The 22,281-nt window shown below is 44.2% G+C and overlaps 1 protein-coding gene across 1 annotated transcript in view; it reads left to right on the top strand.

Annotated features, from left to right (window-relative positions):
* COL4A4 (collagen type IV alpha 4 chain) overlaps positions 1-22,281 on the top strand; it is a 160,015-nt gene that overhangs the window by 128,140 nt on the left and 9,594 nt on the right. Inside the window, exons 38-44 of the mRNA XM_031651712.1 lie at positions 2,022-2,093; positions 3,246-3,374; positions 3,467-3,577; positions 4,929-5,084; positions 7,458-7,565; positions 9,264-9,272; positions 13,231-13,356. Of these exons, the coding sequence (XP_031507572.1) occupies positions 2,022-2,093; positions 3,246-3,374; positions 3,467-3,577; positions 4,929-5,084; positions 7,458-7,565; positions 9,264-9,272; positions 13,231-13,356 (711 nt within the window). The remainder of the gene's footprint in view (positions 1-2,021; positions 2,094-3,245; positions 3,375-3,466; positions 3,578-4,928; positions 5,085-7,457; positions 7,566-9,263; positions 9,273-13,230; positions 13,357-22,281) is intronic.

Below are 22,281 nucleotides of genomic sequence, written 5' to 3'. Positions count from 1 at the left end.
GGGGCTGTGACAATCTAGGATCTGGATGTGTTGATGTGACAATGGGGAGCTGGCAGGAGCAGAGACATTCCACCCCAGCCAAGTCCCCAAGCCATCAATCTTGGTGACTAAAGCTGGAGATCAAAACATGTGGAAATAGTGAAGTGGTCCCCCTGAAAATTTATTATCATTTCAGATAGACTGCAATAAATATCCATATTTGGCAGATAAAGAAGGTCTGTGTGTTCTTTTGGTGCAAACTTGAAACATTGGCTCATAAAATAGGAAAGAGGATTGGAGAATAAACTAAGCCACAACTGTACAAAGTGGTTAGGAATAAGAGATTTAGGGAAAATAAAGATGCATTCCCTTTTTTTTTTCAAGAGAATGTGGCTCATTTAAACCAATCTAAAGCTTAGATATTAAAAGAATAACAACTATCTGTTTCAAGTACTGATGATAAATAGAATGGAAGCAACTAACTGTACCACCTTCTAATAAGAATCTATAGAGGACTTGCTTAAAATGAATAGATAATAATTAGCACTTGAATTATTTATATGCAAACTGATACCTCTAACTTCTGTAAATTATATTTGTCCTATAAATCTATTAAAGAAAGATATGGCATACAAATAAAAATTCTACCCTACTCCTTTTTGTAGCTTTCTCCCTCATCCACCTTGTTCCATATTTTCTCATTCACTCACTCAACAAACATTTATTGAACACATCCATAGGACCTAGTCTTGAACTCTGATTTACCCTTGAGCAGGGGATATAGTCACCCAAAGACATGATTGTTGCACAGTGTGGGGTGGACATCAACAATCAAGGGGGTCCTATATCATGGGGGTAGGTGAGGGGCACTTTCTGTGTCCAACCTTATAAGCTGATGGTATTTTTATCCCAAATTTGAGAGATGTGACCCTAAACTAAGTAAACAGGCTGGCTGTGCACTGAGAGGCCCTTGTCTTGGATAAGAAAGAACAGCTACTGGGTGGAAGATCTACTGATGAGATAGGAAGTTTTCCAGCCTTGGCCAGAGGCTGGGGAGAAGCTGCAGCGCTTATAGTCATCAGTGGGACAGGATTTGTGAGAAGGCACCCAGCAGATGGCTCAGTGCCCAGGAGATGCTCGATAAATTTTCCTTATCTGCTTTCTTCCCTCCCTCTCCTCCTCCAACTTTACTAAGGGCCATCAGGAAGTGTCATTTGAAAAGGCTCTCATTCAGACAACTTCAACACAACTCAACAAACCTTGATGAAAAACCTTAAGAAAAATTTTCCGCTGGAAGTGTTTAGTGACAACTTCAGTCAAGCCAGGCTGGTGGATGGCTCTTTGGAGAACTAAACAGAAGGTTCTGAGAGAAGGAACAGGCATCAGCGGGGTAATGTCTATTTACAGAGACGGGAGTTTTCAGTGATCATCACAATATAAACTTAGGTTCTGCAGAAAGGCATCAGAATGGTTGTGAAAGAAGTGACTGCAAAGCAGTAGCTGGAGCCACACTCGCCATGCAGGCCTGAGCATCGCAGGGCCAGCATTTGCCATCACGCCACAGGCGCCACGCATCCTCTCATCTGACTGCATCTCCATGAGTAGATCCTGAAGAAACTAGAGCCTGCAGCCCCTGGGAGGGTGCAGTGACCCCAAGCAGGTGTGAGGCCTGGATTTGCCCCCTTCCCATCTCTTTCCTCATCTAGGGTGATTTTACTGTCATAAAATCAAAGGTCACTTTCTATGCCAAGATTCAGTCATTCTAGGCCGTATCTGGTCATGATAGGATCAGAAACCAACAGCAGTACTTTAAAACCAAAGAAATGTTTGTGTTAAGCTGTCTTGGCAGAACATCTTTATCGTACGAATGTGTTAAATAGTACTGGGCCTGGGTTTCCACCATGATGACGAAGTACGGACGCTCAGAGCTGTCTGCTGGCCCCAGCAGCGCGCCCTCTGCTGGGAAGTGCCTGCGGTTGTAGCTGGAGCGAGGACCGGTGGCTGGTCTTTCCTTCCGGTCACAGGCCTGTGGTGTGTTTCAGGTCCCTCCGGATCACCTGGCCTGAACGGCTTACATGGATTGAAGGGTCAGAAAGGAACCAAAGGTGCTTCAGGTAAGCACCTAATCATTCGTAACAGACTGAGCTTCAGTCAATGGTTCATGAGAGAAAGTGGTACCCTCCCCTGGTATTTCTGTACTTCATGAGATTTGGAGGCAATACTAAAAAAACTGGCTTAGGTTAGAGACACGCTATTGGAGCTATTTTTAGTGCTGAAAATGACATATGAAAAGGACATTTGAGAAAACCCTATTTAAGAAGGAATGGTTGGTTAACAGTGTTTTTGTTGGTATTGCTTGGAATTTTCTGTCTACTAAAAGTGCTCTGAACAATTGCTTTAATGGAGCCACATTTCAAAATATTATCCTAACAAGTAAATAGTTGGGGATTTTAGGATTTTTGTATTGTTTTAAGTATAGTAATGCTATGTTTGACCACATGGGTCAAAATAGTACTAATAGCATCGTTTTATGGCCACTGCTAAAACAAATTACCTCCACAATTTGCTATTATTTTCATACCATAAATAGGTTAATCTTTGACAAGTGTATTTTATCTTGTTCTGTTTAATATAATCAATATTTGTGTTACTTTCTCAGAAAAACCGCCTATGATCAGATAAGGTAGCTGAAACCTAACCTGCAAATTTGAGTGACCCTGAGGAACAGGAATTGTGCTGCTAGGTTTGAATTTATTGTTGGAAAGAGGTGAAATCTTTATAGTTTGGAAGATCCAGTAATATAGTCACTAAGTTTCATTTAATAGCTCCTCCAAATAGTCAGCTTAAATGTGTGTTCCTTCCAAGAAAACACTGATGTCCTTCCTTCCCAGTGTGAAATTCCACAATAGTTCTAATTATGCCAGTCTCCCCCTCAAATTTCAAAGGAACTTATGTATGATTACTTATTGTATCTCATTTGTTTTTACTCTGTCCATTGTAGAGGTCGGAGTGTTGGTATTGCCTCCAAATTGTTGTTTTTTAAAAGCTGGAAAATAACTATAAAAGAAATAAAACTTATGGCTGGCCAGTGTGATGGGTCCTAAGAGAGAAATGGTGCAGACATTTGGATCACCATTGCAACCAGTGGTTGGTGTCTGCAGAACCAGCCACTTCTCTGCCACTATTGGGAAGTGATTCCTTTCCAGGCACTGTAACAGGGACAACCAAAGAGAAGATATAGTATTAATTCTGTTTTCCCCATTAAGGTTTGCATGATGTGGGGCCACCTGGTCCAGTGGGAATGCCTGGGCTAAAAGGAGAGAGAGGAGATCCTGGGAGCCCAGGAATCTCTCCTCCAGGTCCTTGTGGAGAAAAAGGTCTCCCAGGTCCCCCAGGTAAGCTACAGCATGCTTTGCCCTTCTTTCAATAACTAAACCAAAACCTTCCAAATGCAATGAGGCTAATGTGTGATCATGTCTCTTCTTAGGGAGATCAGGACCACCTGGTCCTGCGGGTGCCACAGGAAGAGCGCCTAAGGACATTCCTGACCCGGGTCCATCTGGAGATCAGGGACCTCCTGGTCCCGATGGCCCAAGAGGTATGAGAGAATCATGACAAAGGATGGCAGTGCTCCCTTTGTTAGATGCTGCCAGCTCTGGAGGAATGCAGGACCAGAGAGTGGCAGAATAGAAGCACTGAAGCAGCCCCCGATCAGCTTGGCAGGTGGATAAGTGAGACACAGTTAGGGTGGGACTGTGGGTAGTGGTGGGCTCTCAGGACCATATCCAGGACCAGGACTTGGCTCTGTCACTCTTCTATTTCAGCTGTGTTAGGCCCTCGCCTATTCAGGGTAGAAACTGACAAGCAAGCGTTTCTATCACCAGCTTGATGCTGACCAAAAGTCTTCAGAAGTGGGTGGCAAGTGGGAATCGCACCCTCCTTGTTGGTCTCTAGCAACTGTCACATAAACCACTGGCACTAGCCCAGAGTGACAGGATGCAGGCCTGTTGCGCACAAGAAACAGTCTCTTCGTGTGCTGCTGACAGTACGTGTCGTTTCTTTCATCACTTCACAGGGACAAACTTTGGTAAGGAAAGATGTTGGAAGTCATTACTAAGCTGACCAAGTAGGTTTAGGCTAGAGCTGGGTTAGGAATTGGGAGGAGTGTGGCTCCATGTGTTATCTTGCTAAATGCAGGCAATTGCATTCATACAAGCTCTTAGAACTCTTCCTTAAAGACACATGCCCATCATCTTTGAATCTTTAGGATATTAGAGATTGTACACTGAAAATAATAAAGCTCTCAAAAGTGTGCTAAGAAGTACAGAAGCTAAGTAGGAATATAATTGGGGTCAGTTTATTCCTATTTGTGGAAAGTTGTTTTCCATTAGGATTATAAATTTAATCGAGTGAACATTCCTTTCCCACCAGACATTTTTCCTCAAATGCCTGTCTGTCTGTCCATCCATCCATTCATTTACCAATCCATCTATCTATCCATTCATCTGTCTGTCTGGTACTCTATTCATCTATCCATCCATCCATCCATCCATCCATCCATCTATCCATCCATCCATCCATCCATCCATCCATCCATCCATCCATCCATCCATCCATCCACCTATCCATCTTATTAAAGCAGTAAGATGGCAATGCAAACAAAAACCCAAAATGATATTTTCAACAGGAATGACTTTGAAGGGAAGGAAGGTTTTGCTTGGGTTCATTTTGTCTAACAGCTACCAACCCATTATCTACACCATTTCTCAACTTGGTATTACGATCCATTCTATTTCATTTCTGTTATCATTGACTTCCTTATTCTTCTAATTCTCTTTATTCCTTGCTTGCAAATCATTAAATTGTTTTTCTTCAGAAGCTGTCAAGCAGCCAGTGTACACATTTGTCTTTGACTAAAAGAATATTTTTTGTCTCTTCTCTGTGGTCAGGAGCACCTGGGCCTCCAGGCCTCCCTGGGAGTGTTGACCTCCTGAGAGGGGAGCCAGGTGACTGTGGTCTACCAGGGCCACCAGGTCTCCCCGGCCCACCAGGCCCTCCAGGATACAAAGGCTTTCCAGGATGTGATGGAAAAGATGGCCAGAAAGGTATGAATGTTGTTCCGTGAAGTAGTATGTGAACACCTTGGTTATCTTACCCCTGAGGGTCTGGGGTACTGTGCCATCATTTCTGTTTCCTATGCAAACAAAGTGACTCCTTTCCAAAATGTCCTTATTTCCCCAAAGAGTCCTGAAGTTTGAGTCAAAGTTGAACAAGTGAAAGGAAGAAACACAAGTTCATCTTTAGGCCCTAATAATACTCTTGGTAATCTTCCAGGCCAGAACTGAACAGTAGAAATGTGATGCAAGCCACATGTGCAATTTAAAAATATAGTAGTCACATTTCAACAAGTAAAAACAAATGAACTTTCATACTTTATGTGATTTAACATAATATATTTAAATATTATTTTAACATATAATTCATATACATTTATCAATGAAATAATTGAGCTGATTGTGCAAACCTAGTTCCTTTTGCAAATAAGCCACTCCTTCTTCCTGCCTTTGAAATCCCATGTATGTTCCACGCTAACAGCACAGCTCAGGTCGGACTGGCCACATTTCAAGTGCTAACTAGCCGTGTGTGGCTAATAGCTTCTGTATTGGACAGCTTAGTTTTAGACTGCTGACTTTGCTTTTTTATATTCATGCAAAGATCCCCAATCACTGAATTTCCCCACTCTTTGAGGTTAAAATATTTATTTTAATTATTTTTTATCCAACTGCTAATATTTGGGGAGATCCGTTTTTGGTCGCCAGAATTTCAGATGATTTTTAGGTTCAAAGAAGCTTTTTGTTGACAAAACATGACTAATGAGTATCCATTTGAACTCCCCCGTTTCATAAATAAGGAAGCTGGATATCAGAAAAACAGCAGTTGAAATTTGCAAAAGGAGCCCAATAACTAGCCCCTTGCCTGAGTTCTGAACCAAGTGTGAAATAAGGCAAAAGATTAGATCACAGATAAAAATCACTGTGAGGCTGCCATGACTATAGTGCAAATGGCATCTGTGGAATTGTGCAGTGCACAGCCTGTACAACAGCATGGAGCAAGCCTGTTCATCTATATTAGCAATGAAATCAATTTTAGAGAATGTGGCTCAAATATACAGGTAAGTAGGCTTCCAATTATTGAACTTCAGAATTGGACTGATGTGCTAACACTCTAGTCACCAAGAGAAAGGAGGAAGGGGCTGGCTAACACTCCTCCTCCTTAGTTACTCTAGGGAATAAATCTCTACCTGGACATAAAATTCAGGACTGAGGAAATAACACACCATATGAATACGAGTAATCACAAGAATACACAGGGAGTTAGAAACATTGGTGGAACCACTAATCATGCTTCTTGACTCCCAGTCCAGAGAATATAATGGCCAAACAGTGCTTTACTATAGAGTGAGTTTCCTCAGTTTACTTTTTATGACTTACACAGTGAGAAATATTAGGCACCTGCGGGAATATAGTAGTGAACAAATTTAAGTAGAGTCTCTAATCTTATAAGGACAGAGTTTCCGCCTGACTCAGTGGTTCACACCTGTAATCCCAACACTTTGGGAGGCCAAGATGTGAGGATCCCTGGAGGCCAGTATAGTTCAAGACCAGCCTGGGCAACACAGTGAAACCCCCTCTCTACAAAAAAATTAAAAAATTATCTGGGCATGGTGGTGTGTGCCTGTAGTCCCAGCTATTGGGGAGGCTGAGGTGAGAGGATCACTGGAACCCAAGAGTTGGAGGCTGCAGTGAGCAATGATTGTACCACTACACTCCAGCCTGGGTAATGGAGCAAATAATAATAATAACATTTCTTTTATAAAAAGCATAGTTTCATGGAAGACAGACATGCACACTAAGGGATATGTCAGTTTAAATCCAGTTAAGCGTCCTGAATGAAGAGCTTATCAAAAAGCAACTAAACTTCAGTTGGGATTCCAGGGAAGGCTTCCCTGAGAAAGTGAGACTTGGTCTTAACTCTAAAAAATGAGGAAGACACCATGGATATGGAAGAAGTAAAGGAACATCACATACGTTGTGCCTAAAACTTGAGGAGGAGAGTGGTTTGAACTCGGCTGGGGAGGCACATTGTTCTCGGATATTGAAAGCGCTTTCCTGATTTTCCCTTCAGTTCCAGTCCTTTGTCTCCACAGAAAGTTCAGGGTTATAGGACTTCTTTTCATTGTAATTGAGTCTTGTCTTGATCATGGAACCATTTCCTTAGTTCTTTTGGTTGATCATGCGTTTCCTTCAGAGGCAACCCGTCTAAGCCCCACAGAGGAAAGCAAGGCTCATCTCGACTCTCAGGCTAGCTATGCCCTGCATTTTGTTGGAGTGAATTTCTGAATTCAGTCTATCAAACTGTCATTGTTTTTATCTTGTCTCATTCCAGTGCCCTCATTTTTATGTTTTGGTTTTTTTAAGGACCAATGGGATTCCCAGGGCCGCAGGGACCACATGGATTTCCTGGGCCACCTGGAGAGAAGGGTTTACCTGGACCTCCAGGGAGAAAAGGACCCACTGGTCTTCCAGGTGAGCTTCCAACCTGCATAGAGCGTTTTGTTTAAATATTTACTAAAATGATCATCGTTCAGAAAGTAGTTAATATTCTGAATTACTAGCACATTTTTATTATTTAAGCCCTTTCTTATATTAAGAGTATATTTCTTTCAGGCTGCACTACAAAGTCTCATGCTTGGTAAAGCAATAATTTGTTGCCAGAATAAGTAAATTTGAAAATTAGGAATTGATTTTATATACACTTTTTTTTTTTTTTTTTTTTTTTTGAGACAGTCTCGCTCTGTCACCCAGGCTGGAGTGCAGTGGTGTGATCTCAGCTCACTGCAGCCTCCGCCTCCTGGGTTCAAGTGATCCATCTGACTCAAACTCAAGTAGCTAGGATTACAGGTGTGTGCCACCGTGCCTAACTAAGTTTTGTATTTTAATAGAGACAGAGTTTCACCATGTTGGCAAGGCTGGTCTCAAACTCCTGATCTCAGGTGGTCAGCCCACCTCAGCCTCCCAAAGTGCTGGGATTACAGGCGTGAGCCACTGTGCCTGGCCCACATAGACTATTTCTAAGGGAAACAAATATGTGTTCCTTTATGCAAGAGGCAAAGACTGATTTGATTATTGTTTATTAGGATTGTATATTCAGTTCTGATCCCTGAATTTTCATTGATTTTCCTAGATGTTTTATTTAATATTTTTCTGTAAAGTCCATTCATTCCTAGGAAGGGAAAAAGCTATTCAGTTTAACTCTATAGGCAACAGTTTTTAACCATAGGGTTAAATTACGACAAGGAAGAGTTGGGGAGAGAAGGGGCAAACAGATATGTGTATTTGAGATGGGCAGAAGTAATATCTTTCAAGATCCTAAATCAATATTATGGTAATGTGGCGTCAGTTCAGAATATTTCGCAATGTCCTAAGTTAGCACTCTAGTTCAAAGAATAAATAAATCACACTGCTTTATGATGTATCATAGTACAGGAGGAACAAGGGCTTATATATAGATTCTTTTTTTTTTTTTTTTTTTTTTTTTGAGACAGAGTCTCCTTTGTCACCCAGGCTGGAGTGCAGTGCAGCGATCTCAGCTCACTGCAAGCTCCGCCTCCCGGGTTCACGCCATTCTCCTGCCTCAGCCTCCCGAGTAGCTGGGACTACAGGCACCTGCCACCTTGCCCAGCTAATTTTTTTGTATTTTAAGTAGAGACGGGGTTTCACTGTGTTAGCCAGGATGGTCTCGATCTCCTGACCTCATGATCCACTCGCCTCAGCCTCCCAAAGTGCTGGGATTACAGGCGTGAGCCACTGCGCCCTATATGTTGATTCTTTTCACATTTCCTTTCTATGCATACCCTATACTTCGCAGATTAATATGAAATTTTCAGAAGCTTTTAAATGGATAGAATTCCTACAAGCATTAAATTAGAGGATATTTGCAATAAGAAATCAACTAGAATTTTATATTGCTCAAGAGAGTTTCATTTCTAGTCATTCTACAGATGAAAACTCCATTACTAAATCATAGCTGCTCCTGTCAGTCACACTGATGTGGACTTTTTATGTAAATAGATGCTGCCATTCTGCTTGTCATTGATGCTGCCTCAAATTATTATGTATGTTCTCAATCTATTTCATTTTTGTCCTAATCCACAAATTTACAATCTCTTTGCACCCTGTGAAAATCACGGCCTGGCCTTGTTTGTTGTCTTCGGATTCCTCCAGGTCCCAGAGGTAAGCTTTGCTATAAAACTGGTCATTTCCCCTCACTCTGGTTTCTAGTCATTTCTGTACTTGTCCTTTTTCCTCTGTATGGGTGAGCTAAACTTTGTTACATTTTTATAGATGGGGTGCTCTAAGGACATTAGGCTGCAGTGCTTTGCTTCCTCATTACAGATATAGTAACCTCATATTAGAGCATCCTAACACTTAGCCTCATTGATAGGTTGTCAAGGCAGCGTAGATCCTTAGCCTACATAGTTTCAATTTGGGCATGAAGTGTGTGGGCTTTCTCTGTCAAAGGTTATAGTACATACCAATGTAAGTTCCTTTTTTAAATTCTACAATATAAATATAGAGCATCCCTAAAATAAATGGTATACATAACATTAAAAAGTGGGGCCTCACCTCCCAGTAAGGGGCTGTGACAAGCCTTCCCTGTTACACCCTCAAGTCCATTTTTAAGGAGCACATTTCTTTGTGTGTTAAAAGGAAAATGTTCACTTAATGCTCTGCAATGTAAAAACAACATGTTATTTTGTGCCTGGCATTTTCAAAGAAAATAAAAAGCATTTCTCAAAAGAGAAAAAGAAAAATTGTGAGTGCTTGCATTTGTTCTTTCCAGGCCTCTGTTATTAGCCCTAATGAAAATTGCTCTGAATACAGACACCATGTGTTACTTTTAAGGTCTTTAGAAGAGAGGACTCAGCCCCTCAACCCCCCCCTTTTTTTTTTGAGACAGAGTTTCACTCTGTAGCCCAGGGTGGAGTGCGGTGACGCAATCTCGGCTCACTGTGAGCTCCGCCTCCTGGGTTCACCCCATTCTCCTGCCTCAGCCTCCCAAGTAGCTGGGACTGCAGGCGCCCACCACCACGCGCAGCTAATTTTTTATATTTTTAGTAGAGATGGGGTTTCACCGTGGTCTCAATCTCCCGACCTTGTGATCCGCCCGCCTCAGCCTCCCAAAGTGCTGAGATTACAGGCGTGACCCACCGCGCCCGCCCCACCCCCGCTTTTTATTTTTCAGCCTCTGACTTATTAGAAAGTAAAGAAAAGCAAAATCAAAATTTTAAAATGTTCTGGTATTTTCAATGCTTATATTTAAAGATTAAACTCTATTTGTTGTTTTCATTTCAATCCTGTCTCTCTGTGATTGTAAGTATAAAGTCATTTCAAGAGAACATCAAAATTCTAAATAGGAAGCACCAACCACATGCTCCCACTTTCTCAATTCCGTTGCCACTGGGAAGGGCCAGACATTACTGAGGGAAAATAGGAGATGCCTCTATGCATCTCTCTCAAGTCACCTATAGTAGAAAAGCCAAGTTTTACATTAAACTGTACTTAATGTAGAAATACATTTGGCCCTGTGTTGCTTGTGGTTTTATATCATATTTTACATGGGGTTAAATTCCAAATAGCTCATAAGAATTCCAGGTCATTTTACACAGGCCCAATAAGTATTAGGAGGCTAAAACTTTGTTGTTATGCCACATTTTGTTAAGGATTTTCTTACTGCTTTATGATTGATGTTCTTGAAATTATTTCACACTTTTGCATACATTTGAAGAACACCATGGCTAATCAGATGATATCTTTTATTTTTATTTTATTTTTTTGGTGACAGAGTCTTGCTCTGGTGCCCAGACTGGAGATCCCACCACTGCACTCCCAGGTTCAAGCAGTTTTCCTACCTCAGCCTCCCAAGTAGCTGGGATCACAGGCATGTGCCACCACACCTGGCTGATTTCTTGCAATCTTAGTAGAGATGGGGTTTCACCCTGTTGCCCAGGCTGGTCTTGAACTCTCAAACTCAGGCAGTCCACTCGCCTCAGCCTCCCAAAGTACTGGGATTACAGGCGTGAATCACCATGTCTGGCCAGATGATACCTTTTAAAATATGTTTCATTTCTGAGAATTTGTTACCCAGATATTGAGTTCCTGATGCATCTGATGAGGTGGTTAAGAACGTGGGTTTGGAGCTAGAATGCCCTGGATTGCAATCCAGACTCTGCCATGTGTAAGCTGTGTCACCACAGAAGTGTCACTTATTTGCCTGAGCCTGCGTGTGTGTGTGTGTGTGTTTTTTTTTTTAAGACAGAGTCTTGCTCTGTCGCCAGGCTGGAGTGCAGTGGTGTGATCTCTGCTCACTGCAGTCTCTGCCTCCTGGATTCAAGCTCTCTGCCTCCCGGGTTCAAGTGATTCTCCTCCCTCAGCCTCCCAAGTAGCTGGGACTACAGGTGCACACCACCACGCCTGGCTAATTTTTGTATTTTTAGTAGAGATGGGGTTTCACCATGTTGGCCAGGATGGTCTCAATCTCTTGACCTTATGATCTGCCTGCCTTGGCCTCCCAAAGTGCTGGGATGACAGGTGTGAGCCACCGTACCTGACCAAGCCTGAGTGTTCTTATCCATAACCTTCTCATAACAGTAGCACATACACAGTCTTGTTGGGAGGATTTAATAGTAAAAGCATTCAGCACAGGGCCTGATATATGATAAAGCATTCAGCGAGTCTTAGCTGTTATCATTATTTTTCAGTGTTATTATTTCTTATCCCTGTGTGATGTTTGCAGGATGACTGAATGAAGCTTTATTAAAAATGTCTTAAAGATGTGAAGGTAAAAGAAAAAGATGTCACATCTTTAGTATAGTGGTTTTCTTTTTTCTTTTTTTCTTTTCTTTTCTTTTTTTTTTTTTTGAGACAGAATCTTGCTCTGTCACCCAGGCTGGAGTGCAGTGGCACAACCTTGGCTCATGCAACCTCTGTCTCCTGGGTTCCAGTGATTCTCCTGCCTCAGCTTCCTGAGTAGCTGGAACTACAGGCACTTGCCACTACACCCAGCTATTTTTTTTTTTTTTTTTAGTAGAGATGGGGTTTCACCATGTTGGCCAGGCTGGTCTCAAACTCCTGATCTCAAGTGATCCACCCGCCTCGGCTTCCCAAAGTGCTAGGATTACAGGTGTGAGTCACTGTGCCCAGCCTGTGTTTTTCAAAGTGAGATTCCCAGATCAACGCCATCAGCCTCCCTGGGAACATGTTAGAAATGTACATGGCCCCCACTTCAGACCTCCTGACTCAGGAACTCTGGTTTCTAACAAACTAGCGACATGATTCTGAGGTGCTACAGTCAGAGTTATAGCTTTACAATGGTGCTTTTCAGCCCTAATAGACCCTGGAATCACCAGGGGACTTAAACAAACAAACAAAAAACTACTGACACCCAGGTCCCACCCCCAGAAATTCCTATTTAATTAGTCTAGATGGGGCCCCAGTGTTAATAAGTACATTTGAAAAGCTCACCAGCTGAGTTTATTATGCAGCCAATGATGAGGACACTGCTCAGGCCACATCCTATTATCAAGTAAACCAGTATTTCGGGGAGTGGGACCCAGGCGTCGGTATATTTCCACGACTCCCCTGGATAAGTCCAACATTCACTCAGGGTTGAAAGTCACTGCTTCTAAGCCTCTAGCAATCCTGAAATTCTATGTGAGTGACGGACACTATGGAAACCCATGTGGCGCTGCAGTGTAGAGTGAGGACTCAGGGACACATGAAGCTGAGCTTTAGGAACCCACCAGTCCCTCTTGCAATGCCACCTGTGGCTGCTACTCCAGTAAAACATGGCCCAGAGATTGGGTAATCCTGTGAGGGTCATCACATTGCTGCATCATCCGACCTTCACTGTTTCATCCTTCTGCTTCCTCTGATACTCCATTCACTCATTCGGTCAGTTCGACGTTCTGGAAGTTTTTCATGCACCCTCCAGGAAACAAGACAAATTCCTGCCTTCATGGAACTTATACTGGATTGTTGAACCTTTACAAATATTTATACTGAAATTTATACTAAATGTGAACTGAATTTCAGCATAGTGTCAGAAGTCCAAGTTTAACCAGAGACTGTAGAAGGAGCTTGTTCATAAGCCTGTGTGCATCCATTACTCAAGCGGTAATTCCAATTTCAGGTGAACCGGGGCCACCTGCAGATGCGGATGACTGTCCCCGAATCCCAGGGCTTCCTGGGGTGCCAGGCCTGAGAGGACCAGAAGGAGCCATGGGACTCCCTGGAATGAGAGGCCCCCCAGGACCAGGTATGAGCCGCATGCTGATTGTTCATTATTTTAACGATATATTGCTGAAATGAAATTCTAGATGTTTTATTTTGTAGCTTTTGATATGGAGATTAATAACTAGTGAGAAGAAAACATGTCTTTCCCTTTGTAATTTATTTCTACCTTGATCCAAAGTACATCAATCATAGGCTAACTGGATCCACATATCCCTTCTATTTTTAAATTTTATTTTATTTTTGAGATGGAGTCTCACTCTGTCGCCCAGGCTGGAGTGCAGTGGCGTCATCTCGGCTCACTGCAAACTCCGCCTCCCGGGTTCACGCCATTCTCCTGCCTCAGCCTCCCGAGTAGCTGGGACTACAGGTGCCCGCCACCACACTCGGCTAATTTTTTGTATTTTTAGTGGAGATGCGGTTTCACCGTGTTAGCCAGAATGGTCTCCATCTCCTGACCTTGTGATCCTCCTGCCTTGGCCTCCCAAAGTGCTGGGATTACAGGCACCGGGATGTTCTCTTTCCTTTCACCCCCCCACGGCCCCACTGTGATTTGGGCTCTTTTTGGTTCAGGGACACAGGAATTGGAAGCAGAGCTGAATCTTGTACCGTTTGTTTTTCTTCTGGTTCCTCAAAACCAAGAAGTTAAGTGCCCAAGAGATGTCCCTCTCAAGAGGAGTCAGACTGGTTCTTAGGTGGTGGCCAAAACAGCCCTGGAGCCTTCCTCAAATTAATGTGGGGTTTTCGTTGTGTGTGTTTGTTGCATTGCATCTGTGTTTGTGCACCAGATTAATTGGGTGTTGGTTGTAGCAACTTCTTTTAATGGCCCGTGAGAACTGGGAATTGGGCCAGTCGTTACTTAACTCATCTTTCTTGATACTCCTTGCATGGATAAAGTTCTGTCAGTCGGTATTACTGGTCACTCAACCTCGTTTTAAAACCAAGCTGCCTTGTTACGTACATATTTGCAATATCCAGAGCTGGGTCCCTCCAACTTATAAAAATAACTTCCAGGTCAAAGATGTGACCTGTAACTGAGTTCTGCAAATTCAATTCAGTAAGTACTTCCAGACTCCCTCTACTCTTTGTAAAGTATGCTACTAGGTGGTGTGAGTGATACAAAGATGAATAAGATGTGTTTTTGCCCTCCAGGGTATCATAATCCCATGAAAGAAATAGCAGAATATAAATAACTTAAAGTAATGGTAGATTATTACACAATTCATGTTAAAAAGGAGATGCAGGCCAGGCGCGGTGGCTCATGCCTGTAATCCCAGCACTTTGGGAGGTCAAGGTGGGTGGATCACCTGAGGTCAGGAGTTTGAGACTAGCCTGGCCAACATGGTGAAACCCTGTCTCTACTTAAAATACAAAATTAGCCAGGCATGGTGGCAGGTGCCTGTAATCCCAGCTACTTGGGAGGCTGAGGCAGGAGAATTGCTTGAACCCAGGAGGCAGAGGTTGCCATAAGCTGAGATTGCACCACTGAACTCCAGCCTGGGCAACAAGAGCAAAACTCCATCTAAAACAAAACAAACAAAAAGAAGAGTTGCAAGTTGAGGAGCCAGAATTGTTCAACAGGGAGATGGCAGGAGCACAGGCCGGGCTGATTGGCCTAATAACCAGGCATCTAGGAGTCAGCAACATCTTTGTTACTGTAACTGTGGTCCTGGTTCAGGAACTAGCAGCAACTCGGGTCCACCCCAGACCTACAGAATCAGAATCTGCATTTTAGCAAGGTCCCCCAAATAGTGGCATACATATTCAAATTTGAGATGCCCTGACTATTATATGAATGCAATCCTTAAAGATTCAGCTAAGAGTAGAATCTTTTTAGCAAGACAATATTAGTTGCAGGTTAAAATCACCTGCAGGATCTCGAAAGACTATTGGTGCCTGGGCCTCACCTCAGACTAATAGAATGTGGAAGGTGGCAAAGCCCGAATGCCAGCATTTTTCAATGCCCCCAAAGTGGCTATAGCAGGTTGAAATGCACTGCTCCACCTCAACATCAAAGCTGAGGTGAGAGGGGTGGCTGGGCACCCACTGTGGTGGCTTTGCAGAATAACCAAAGAAAGTAACTGGGAAGAGAAAAATATGTGAACGGATCAGTTCTTTACCCTTGAACATGATAGTTATCTCTGACATGAACAAGAACAAGATTCTCTCTCCATAGACTATGAGCTTCTGAAAGAGGGTCTAGTGCTTATGTGGCCCAGGTGTGCTCGCCTGTGATGTCTAATTCCTCCTGACTTAGGGTTGCATGGGCTCATCAGCTGCACGTGGCCACGGGAGGGCCTTCCCTGGGTTCCTGTGCCCTCTCTTCATTGGAGCCACTGACCCTGCCTGCTGGAAGTAGGGACACTCCAAGGCCACCTCTCTGCCATCTACATGATTATGATGTTTTTTACAAAGTGCCCCGTCGTTCTGGTGAAGCATCGCCTTCTCTTCCTATGTTCTCACCATGTGGCTCAGCTTCCCTGGGGCTCCTTTTTGTCCTGTGCACCCACTCCCAAGCCCTTACTTTCTTCTGGGTCCCCTCTTCTCTGATAGGAGCCTCTGGGTTCCTGTTACAAAGGACCTCTCTTCCCCGCCATGTATTCCTCAGCCTTGTCTATGCCCGTTGGCCACACTGGCTGTATTGGCCATCCTGTCCAGTTACTGAAGAGTGATAGGTCTATTCTAAGGGCCTAATGGCCAGCCCTGGCTGCCCTGGGTCATCTGCAGGCCATGTTGCTCATTCTCCAGCATTTCCTGAAGGCATTTTTTCAGCAGGGTGTGAGGGGCCATATATACCACTCCAGCCTGGGCAACAAGAGCAAAACTCCGTCTAAAACAAAAACGAAACAAAGCCAAAAAAAAGAGTTGCAAGTTAAGGGTGTTGGGAGAATGGGATGGGCAGAGGTTAATTCCAGTGTGGAGAACTGCAGGACTGCTAGGACTCCAGCAAGAGCTGGTATTTGAGGATAGCCTTAAGGAAAGGTAGGGCTTATATACCACCACCATATATACCACCCTCAAGATCGAGTGCCATAAAGAAACAGCTGCCATAAAGAAACGGCTGCCACTAGAAAGAACAATGTTCACTTAAAATGACATTGTTGGTATCTTCCTCTTTTCCCTTCCAAATCTTCTCTTTTCTGCTCCTTTCCCTCCTCCCCGCCACCCTCAAGTAGACAAAAAAGATAACTACTGAGTGCTGGGCTTAATTCCTGGGTGATGAAATAATCTGTATAACAAACCTCCATGACATGAGTTTTCCTATGTAACAAACCTTCACATGCACCCCTGAACCTAAAATCAAAGGTAAAAAAAAAATTAAAAAGTCTTTTCTTTCGTCGCTTAACTGATTTTGTAACCATGTGCTGCAGCTGAGACTTACATAAAAATGAACAAACTTCTGGCTCTCTCCTCCCCAGTGTGTGTGGATGACAGCCACATGAAGTGGGTCCATTAGGAGTTCTCCACCACGGGAGGCCTAACGCTCTTCTACACATGGATCTCTTTGATCTACACCTTTTCCTTCCAGGGCGGCCCTCAAAGGCTGAAGCTTCCTTCAGTGAACTCAAAAGTGTTATCCGTTTTGTTTTGAACTGTTCCTGCCTAATGGACGTTCCCACACCCTGTTAGGGTTGCGTTTCTCTTCAAGGCAACACTTGCCCTCTCAGGAGGTCATCCATCTAACACTGGAGGGTTTTTTTGATGTTTAGTTTTATTCTCTAAAACTAGTTCCAAGTAGGGAGCAAGTCCATAAGGTAGAAAGCTCTGAACATAGAACTCGGGTTAACAAGAGCCTTCCTTCCTGTTTCTCGGGAAATGTCTTCCGCCTGACAATTTCTCTCTGCCTCACCCTAAAAGGAGTAAAGCCCATGTGATAACATCTGGTGTCAGGATTCTTTTTCCTAGATCCTCAGTGATCTCGCCAGGAGTCTGTACATCAGGAGGAATGCCTGCTGCTGCCTGTTCAGTGGAAGGGGGAAACTCCTCACCCATACGCACTAGGGCAGCCCTTTCTTCAATATATTGCACGTTGGGATCATCTTATCGGGTGGGACAGAGAAAGGAATGCTCTGAGCTCACTGTTGGGGCCCCGTGTTCCTTCCAAGATAACTGATACTCTCTTGGAAGGTGGTGGAGTTCCAGATGCCACCAGCAGTGCCACCCCGGGAAGAGAAGGTTTCTGCCCAGTCACCAGGAAGGGCAGGGCTCCTCTCACCCTGATGGAGAGGAGGGGATGTGTCCTTTCTCCCCTCCTGAATGGTAACCACATACAGCATGCAGTCCAGGACACTCCGGAATAATTCGTTTCTAATCCTGGGAGAACAAAAGCATAACAGGAGCATATCGGACGCTGAGATGTCTACACTGAGTGTAGCTCAACCAGCACAGGGCATGGAGGGGAGAGACCCGCTGGTCGTAGGGATGGAAGAAGAAGGGGACACTCTCAGGTAGGCAATATGAGGACACAGTTTTACAAGCAGTGGGGCATGTGGAACCGAGGGCAGGGAAGTGAGACATCTGCCTCATCACCCGAGCACTTTAGTCCCCTGCTTTGGCTTTGGAGTCAGATGATCTTTGCTGCGACCACTCAACCCTGTTGCTGCAGCATAGCCGTAGGTAACACGTACATGAATGCATGTATTCCACTGTAACTGGGGTTACCAAAATGGGCAGTAAATGGCCCACAAGCTGTAATTTGCCAACCACCGTTCTAGAGACCGTAAGAAGCTTGAGGGCAGGATATTGTTTTATTCAGTGTGATATCCACACACAGGCCTGGGTCATGGAGGGTGTTTGGTAAACATCTGGTGAATGAATACATAACTCTTGGAGGTAGCCTACTGTGTGGAGCGGTTTCTCAACCTCAGTGCTGCTGACATTTGGGGCCCCATCTTTCTTTATCCTGGAGGGCTGTTTGGTGGATTCTCGGATGTCGAGCAGCATCTCTCGCCCCTATCCTACTAGATGCCAGTAATGACCTCTTCCTCCATTTGAGGACCAAATGCCTCCAGATATTGCCAAGTGTCTGCTGGGGGGTGGGGGGCGGCAGTGCAGAACCACCCAATGTTGAAGACCATTTACGTAGGGAGGGATGTGGCAGGAGATAGGAGATGCACCTTTAGGCTGTTGGGGAGGCATTTGGTGAAGGGAAAAAAAAAACTTTATTACAAAAGAAAAAAAAAAAGGTAACTTAAAACTAAACACACTTTGGCCAGGCGTGGTGGTTCACGCCTGTAGTCCCAGCACTTTGGGAGGCTGAGGTGGGTGGATCACGAGGTCAGGAGATGGAGACTATCCTGGTTAACACAGTGAAACCCCGTCACTACTAAAAATATAAAAAATTAGCCAGGCATGGTGGCGGGCGGGAGGCTGAGGCAGGAGAATGGCATGAACCCGGGAGGCGGAGCTTGCAGTGAACCGAGATCGTGCCACTGTACTCCAGCCTGGGTGACAGAGCGAGACTCTGTCTCAAAAAAACAAAACAAAAACAAAACAAAACAACAACAAAACAACTAAACACACTTTTAAAAGACACAATTGCCTGGGTATTTTTCTAGTTTTATTTCTGCATGATCATCCTAGGCAGACTCTTTGGCAAACTGTTCTTAACATAACCTTACTTCTATGTCATTACATATTTTCCTACAATATTATCTGTAGTAGCTGAGGAACATTGCCTTATCTGATTGTGCCACAATTTATTTAACCACTACCTTCACCAATTATTGATTGGTTTGCTGCCAGCTGCTCTGCTAGAAATAAGTTAATCCAACAAGGCCCTGCTTTTTGGAGCCACAGGCTAGCAGAAAATGAAGACATTGGGCGAGTCAGTTCGGAAGTGTTGAGTGTTAACAAGGGGTAATGTGGGAATTCCTAAAAGGGGAGCTGAACCTGGGGGTACGGAGGGGGCGTCACGAGGAACATTTAAGGCTTTGGTTCTCGAGCTTCATGGACCATCAGAATCCCTGAAGAGCTTGTTAAAACGCAGCTCGCTGGGGCCCACCCTAGACCTGATTTGTTAGGTAAGGAGAGGGTTCTGAGAGTCTTTATTTCTAGCATGTTCCCAGGTGCTGCCACTGCTGCTGCTGGTCCAGTAACTACTCTGATTTAAGGAGTTTCCACTTTCTCACTACGATAAGCAACTGGTAATGATATCTTACGTATATGCATCCCTGATTATCATGAAGAAGTAGTGTAATGGATAAGAACAGAGGTTCTGGAAATAAGGGCCGGGTGTGGTGGCTCATGCGTATAATCCCAGCACTATGGGAGGCTGAGGTAGGCAGATCACCTGAGGTCAGGAGTTCGAGACCAGCCTGGCCAACATGGTGAAACCCAATCTCTACTAAAATCACAAAAAAATTAGCTGAGTGTGGTGGTGTGCACCTGTAGTCCCAGCTCTGAGGCAGGAGAATCGCTTGAACCCAAGAGGCGGAGGTTGCAGTGAGCTGGGGTCATGCCACTGCACTCCAGCATGGCCAATAGAGTGAGACTCCATCTCAAAAAAAAAAAAAAAAAGCCAGGCATGGTGGCATGTGCCTGTAGTCCCAGCTACTCGGGAGGCTATACCTTTAGCCTTTTGGGGAGGAAGGAGAATCGCTTGAATCCGGAAGGCAGAGGCTGCAGTGAGTTGAGATACTGCCACTCTACTCCAGCCAGGGCAATAGAGTGAGACTCCATCTGAAAAAAAAAAAAAAAAGTAGAGATTCTGGAAAGAGATGACATGCGTTCATAACTCTGGCTCTACCGCATAACCCATGACTCAGTTTCCTGATCTGTAAGAAGGGCTGATTGTGAGGATTATGTGGATTCACTAACATAAAAAGCACTTAGAACACGGCCTGACACAGAATAAACAGTACATGTGTTTGCTATTATTGTTGTTGTTTCTTTAAATTCCCTGAGTAGAATTTCTGGTTTCAAGAATAGGCAGAAATGTAGGATTTTCAAAATATGCCACTAAGGTCATCACCGGAAAGAGTTTTAAAGTTAAATCATCTACAGCATTTGTTCTCGAAGTGTGGTTCCTGGGACTGGCAGCATCAGCGTCACCTGGAGACTTCTAGAAATGCAGATTCTCAGGCCCCACCCCCGACCTACCAAGGCAGATACTGATTTCTACCAAAGTGTGAGCCAGTGTTGCAGAATGTCTTTGGGCTTCTGTTCTCTGGAGCAGTAGTGACTGTGTCATTGTGCTTTTTAGCCCTGTGTTTCCTACTGATGTTGCTCAGGTGGATTGGAGGAGGAAGATTAGAGTCCAGGGTTGCTCTAGGCAAGTTAGCTACTCTACTACGTGTGGACGCACAGTCAGGGCCTCACCTGGGGCGACTGAGGGACAGGGAGGGGCCTGTGTGGGAAATCTTTGATTCCTGCTAGCTTGCAACACCAAGTCAAACCTCCTTAACCCTCCATGCATCCTTTCCATGACAGGGTTGCTGCTTTAAGGGCAGAGGGTTTCGGTCAGCGTCTCTGTTAATACACTCATTTAATGGTTATCAGGCAAGGCTGGTCCCTTAGTAGGGTAGGGGAGGGAGGCTCCATGAATTCCTCAGTTGACTGGCGTCCTCAAATTTGTCATCATCCCCCAGTTACTGGAGGGCAAAGGCAAGAGGCAAGAATGAAAGCCACTTAAGCAAGCCCCTTTGACTTAACGTTTGATTTTAGGCAATGTGTTGGTCTGCTCGGGCCGTCACAACAAAGTATCATCCACCCGGTGGCTTAAACAACAGGCAGTTCTAGATGCAGAAATCCAAGATCAAGGAGCCACGACAGGGCCGGTTTCTCCCAAGGCTTCTCTCCGTGGCTTGTGGATGCCACCATCTTCCTGTGTCCTCACATGGCCTCTCCTCTGTGCCATTCCAGGGACATGGATCCCCGGGGTCCCTTTCCCTGTCCAAATTTTCTCCTTGCATAAGGAGACTAGTCAGCCTGGATTAGGGCCCAGCCTAACAGCTTCATTTGAACAGAATCACCTCCTTAAAGGTACTGTCTCCAAATACAGTCACATTCTGAGATATGGGGGCTAGGACTTCAACATATGAAATTTGGGGGTACACCGATCAGCCCATACCACGCTACAGAGAGAGAGAGAGAGAGAGAATGGAGAGAGAATAGAATAATAAGTAGAGACTGGAAATCTGGAGAAGGCTAGTAATTCAGGAAATTAGGTGTAATAGCAATAGACTCGCCCAAAGACAATGATTGTGTGTGCTCCCCTGACTGAAGGGAGATGGTGGCTAATGAATTGAGGCCTTGACAAAAAAGTAACTGCATACTTAGAGAACCCCCCAAGGATTAACCCAACTATGGCTGAGTCCCCCAGGTTATATCCAGAGCTCTGCTGTGTGTCAGGGGCAGGGTCTGGTGGTTGATGGCCATTGCACTTCACCCCCTTGGGCCCAAGTTTCCTCTCCACATGTGATTGGCTCTGTGACCTTTATGAGCCCCAGTCTCTTCACTGGTACCACTGGCATGTACGAGTACCTAGTCATATGGCTGCTGGCAAGACCGAACCGGACAATCCACATAAAGGGATGAGCATTGTACCTAGCACATTGTAAACACTCAGTAAAAAGCTGTTTTTAAAAATTGCTGCACCTATCATGCTCCAGATTTAACGTGACCCCATATGAAACCGATTAAATTTCATTCATTTCTCCATCTAGGCTTTTAAATAATCATTATTAAGGAAAATATTTATTATAAATGCCATACATGTTCAGTAGTTTTTTTTTTTTTTTTTTTTTAAGTCACATATACAAGACTATGAAAAAAATGTGAAAACCTGTCTCTCAGCATCTCCCTGGTCTGGCTTCAAATCCTGGCCCAGTCCTTAAGCAAATTATTTGACTTCTCAGAGCCTCAGTTACCCCAACTGCAAGCGGCGATAGTAAAATGCCAACTTCATATCGCAAAGACTAAACGGGCTGATGTATGCAGCCAGAGTGGG

Source organism: Papio anubis, chromosome 10 (assembly GCF_008728515.1).
Source record: "Papio anubis isolate 15944 chromosome 10, Panubis1.0, whole genome shotgun sequence".
Lineage (NCBI taxonomy): Eukaryota > Metazoa > Chordata > Mammalia > Primates > Cercopithecidae > Papio > Papio anubis.
This window is presented reverse-complemented; position numbering and strand designations above follow the sequence as displayed.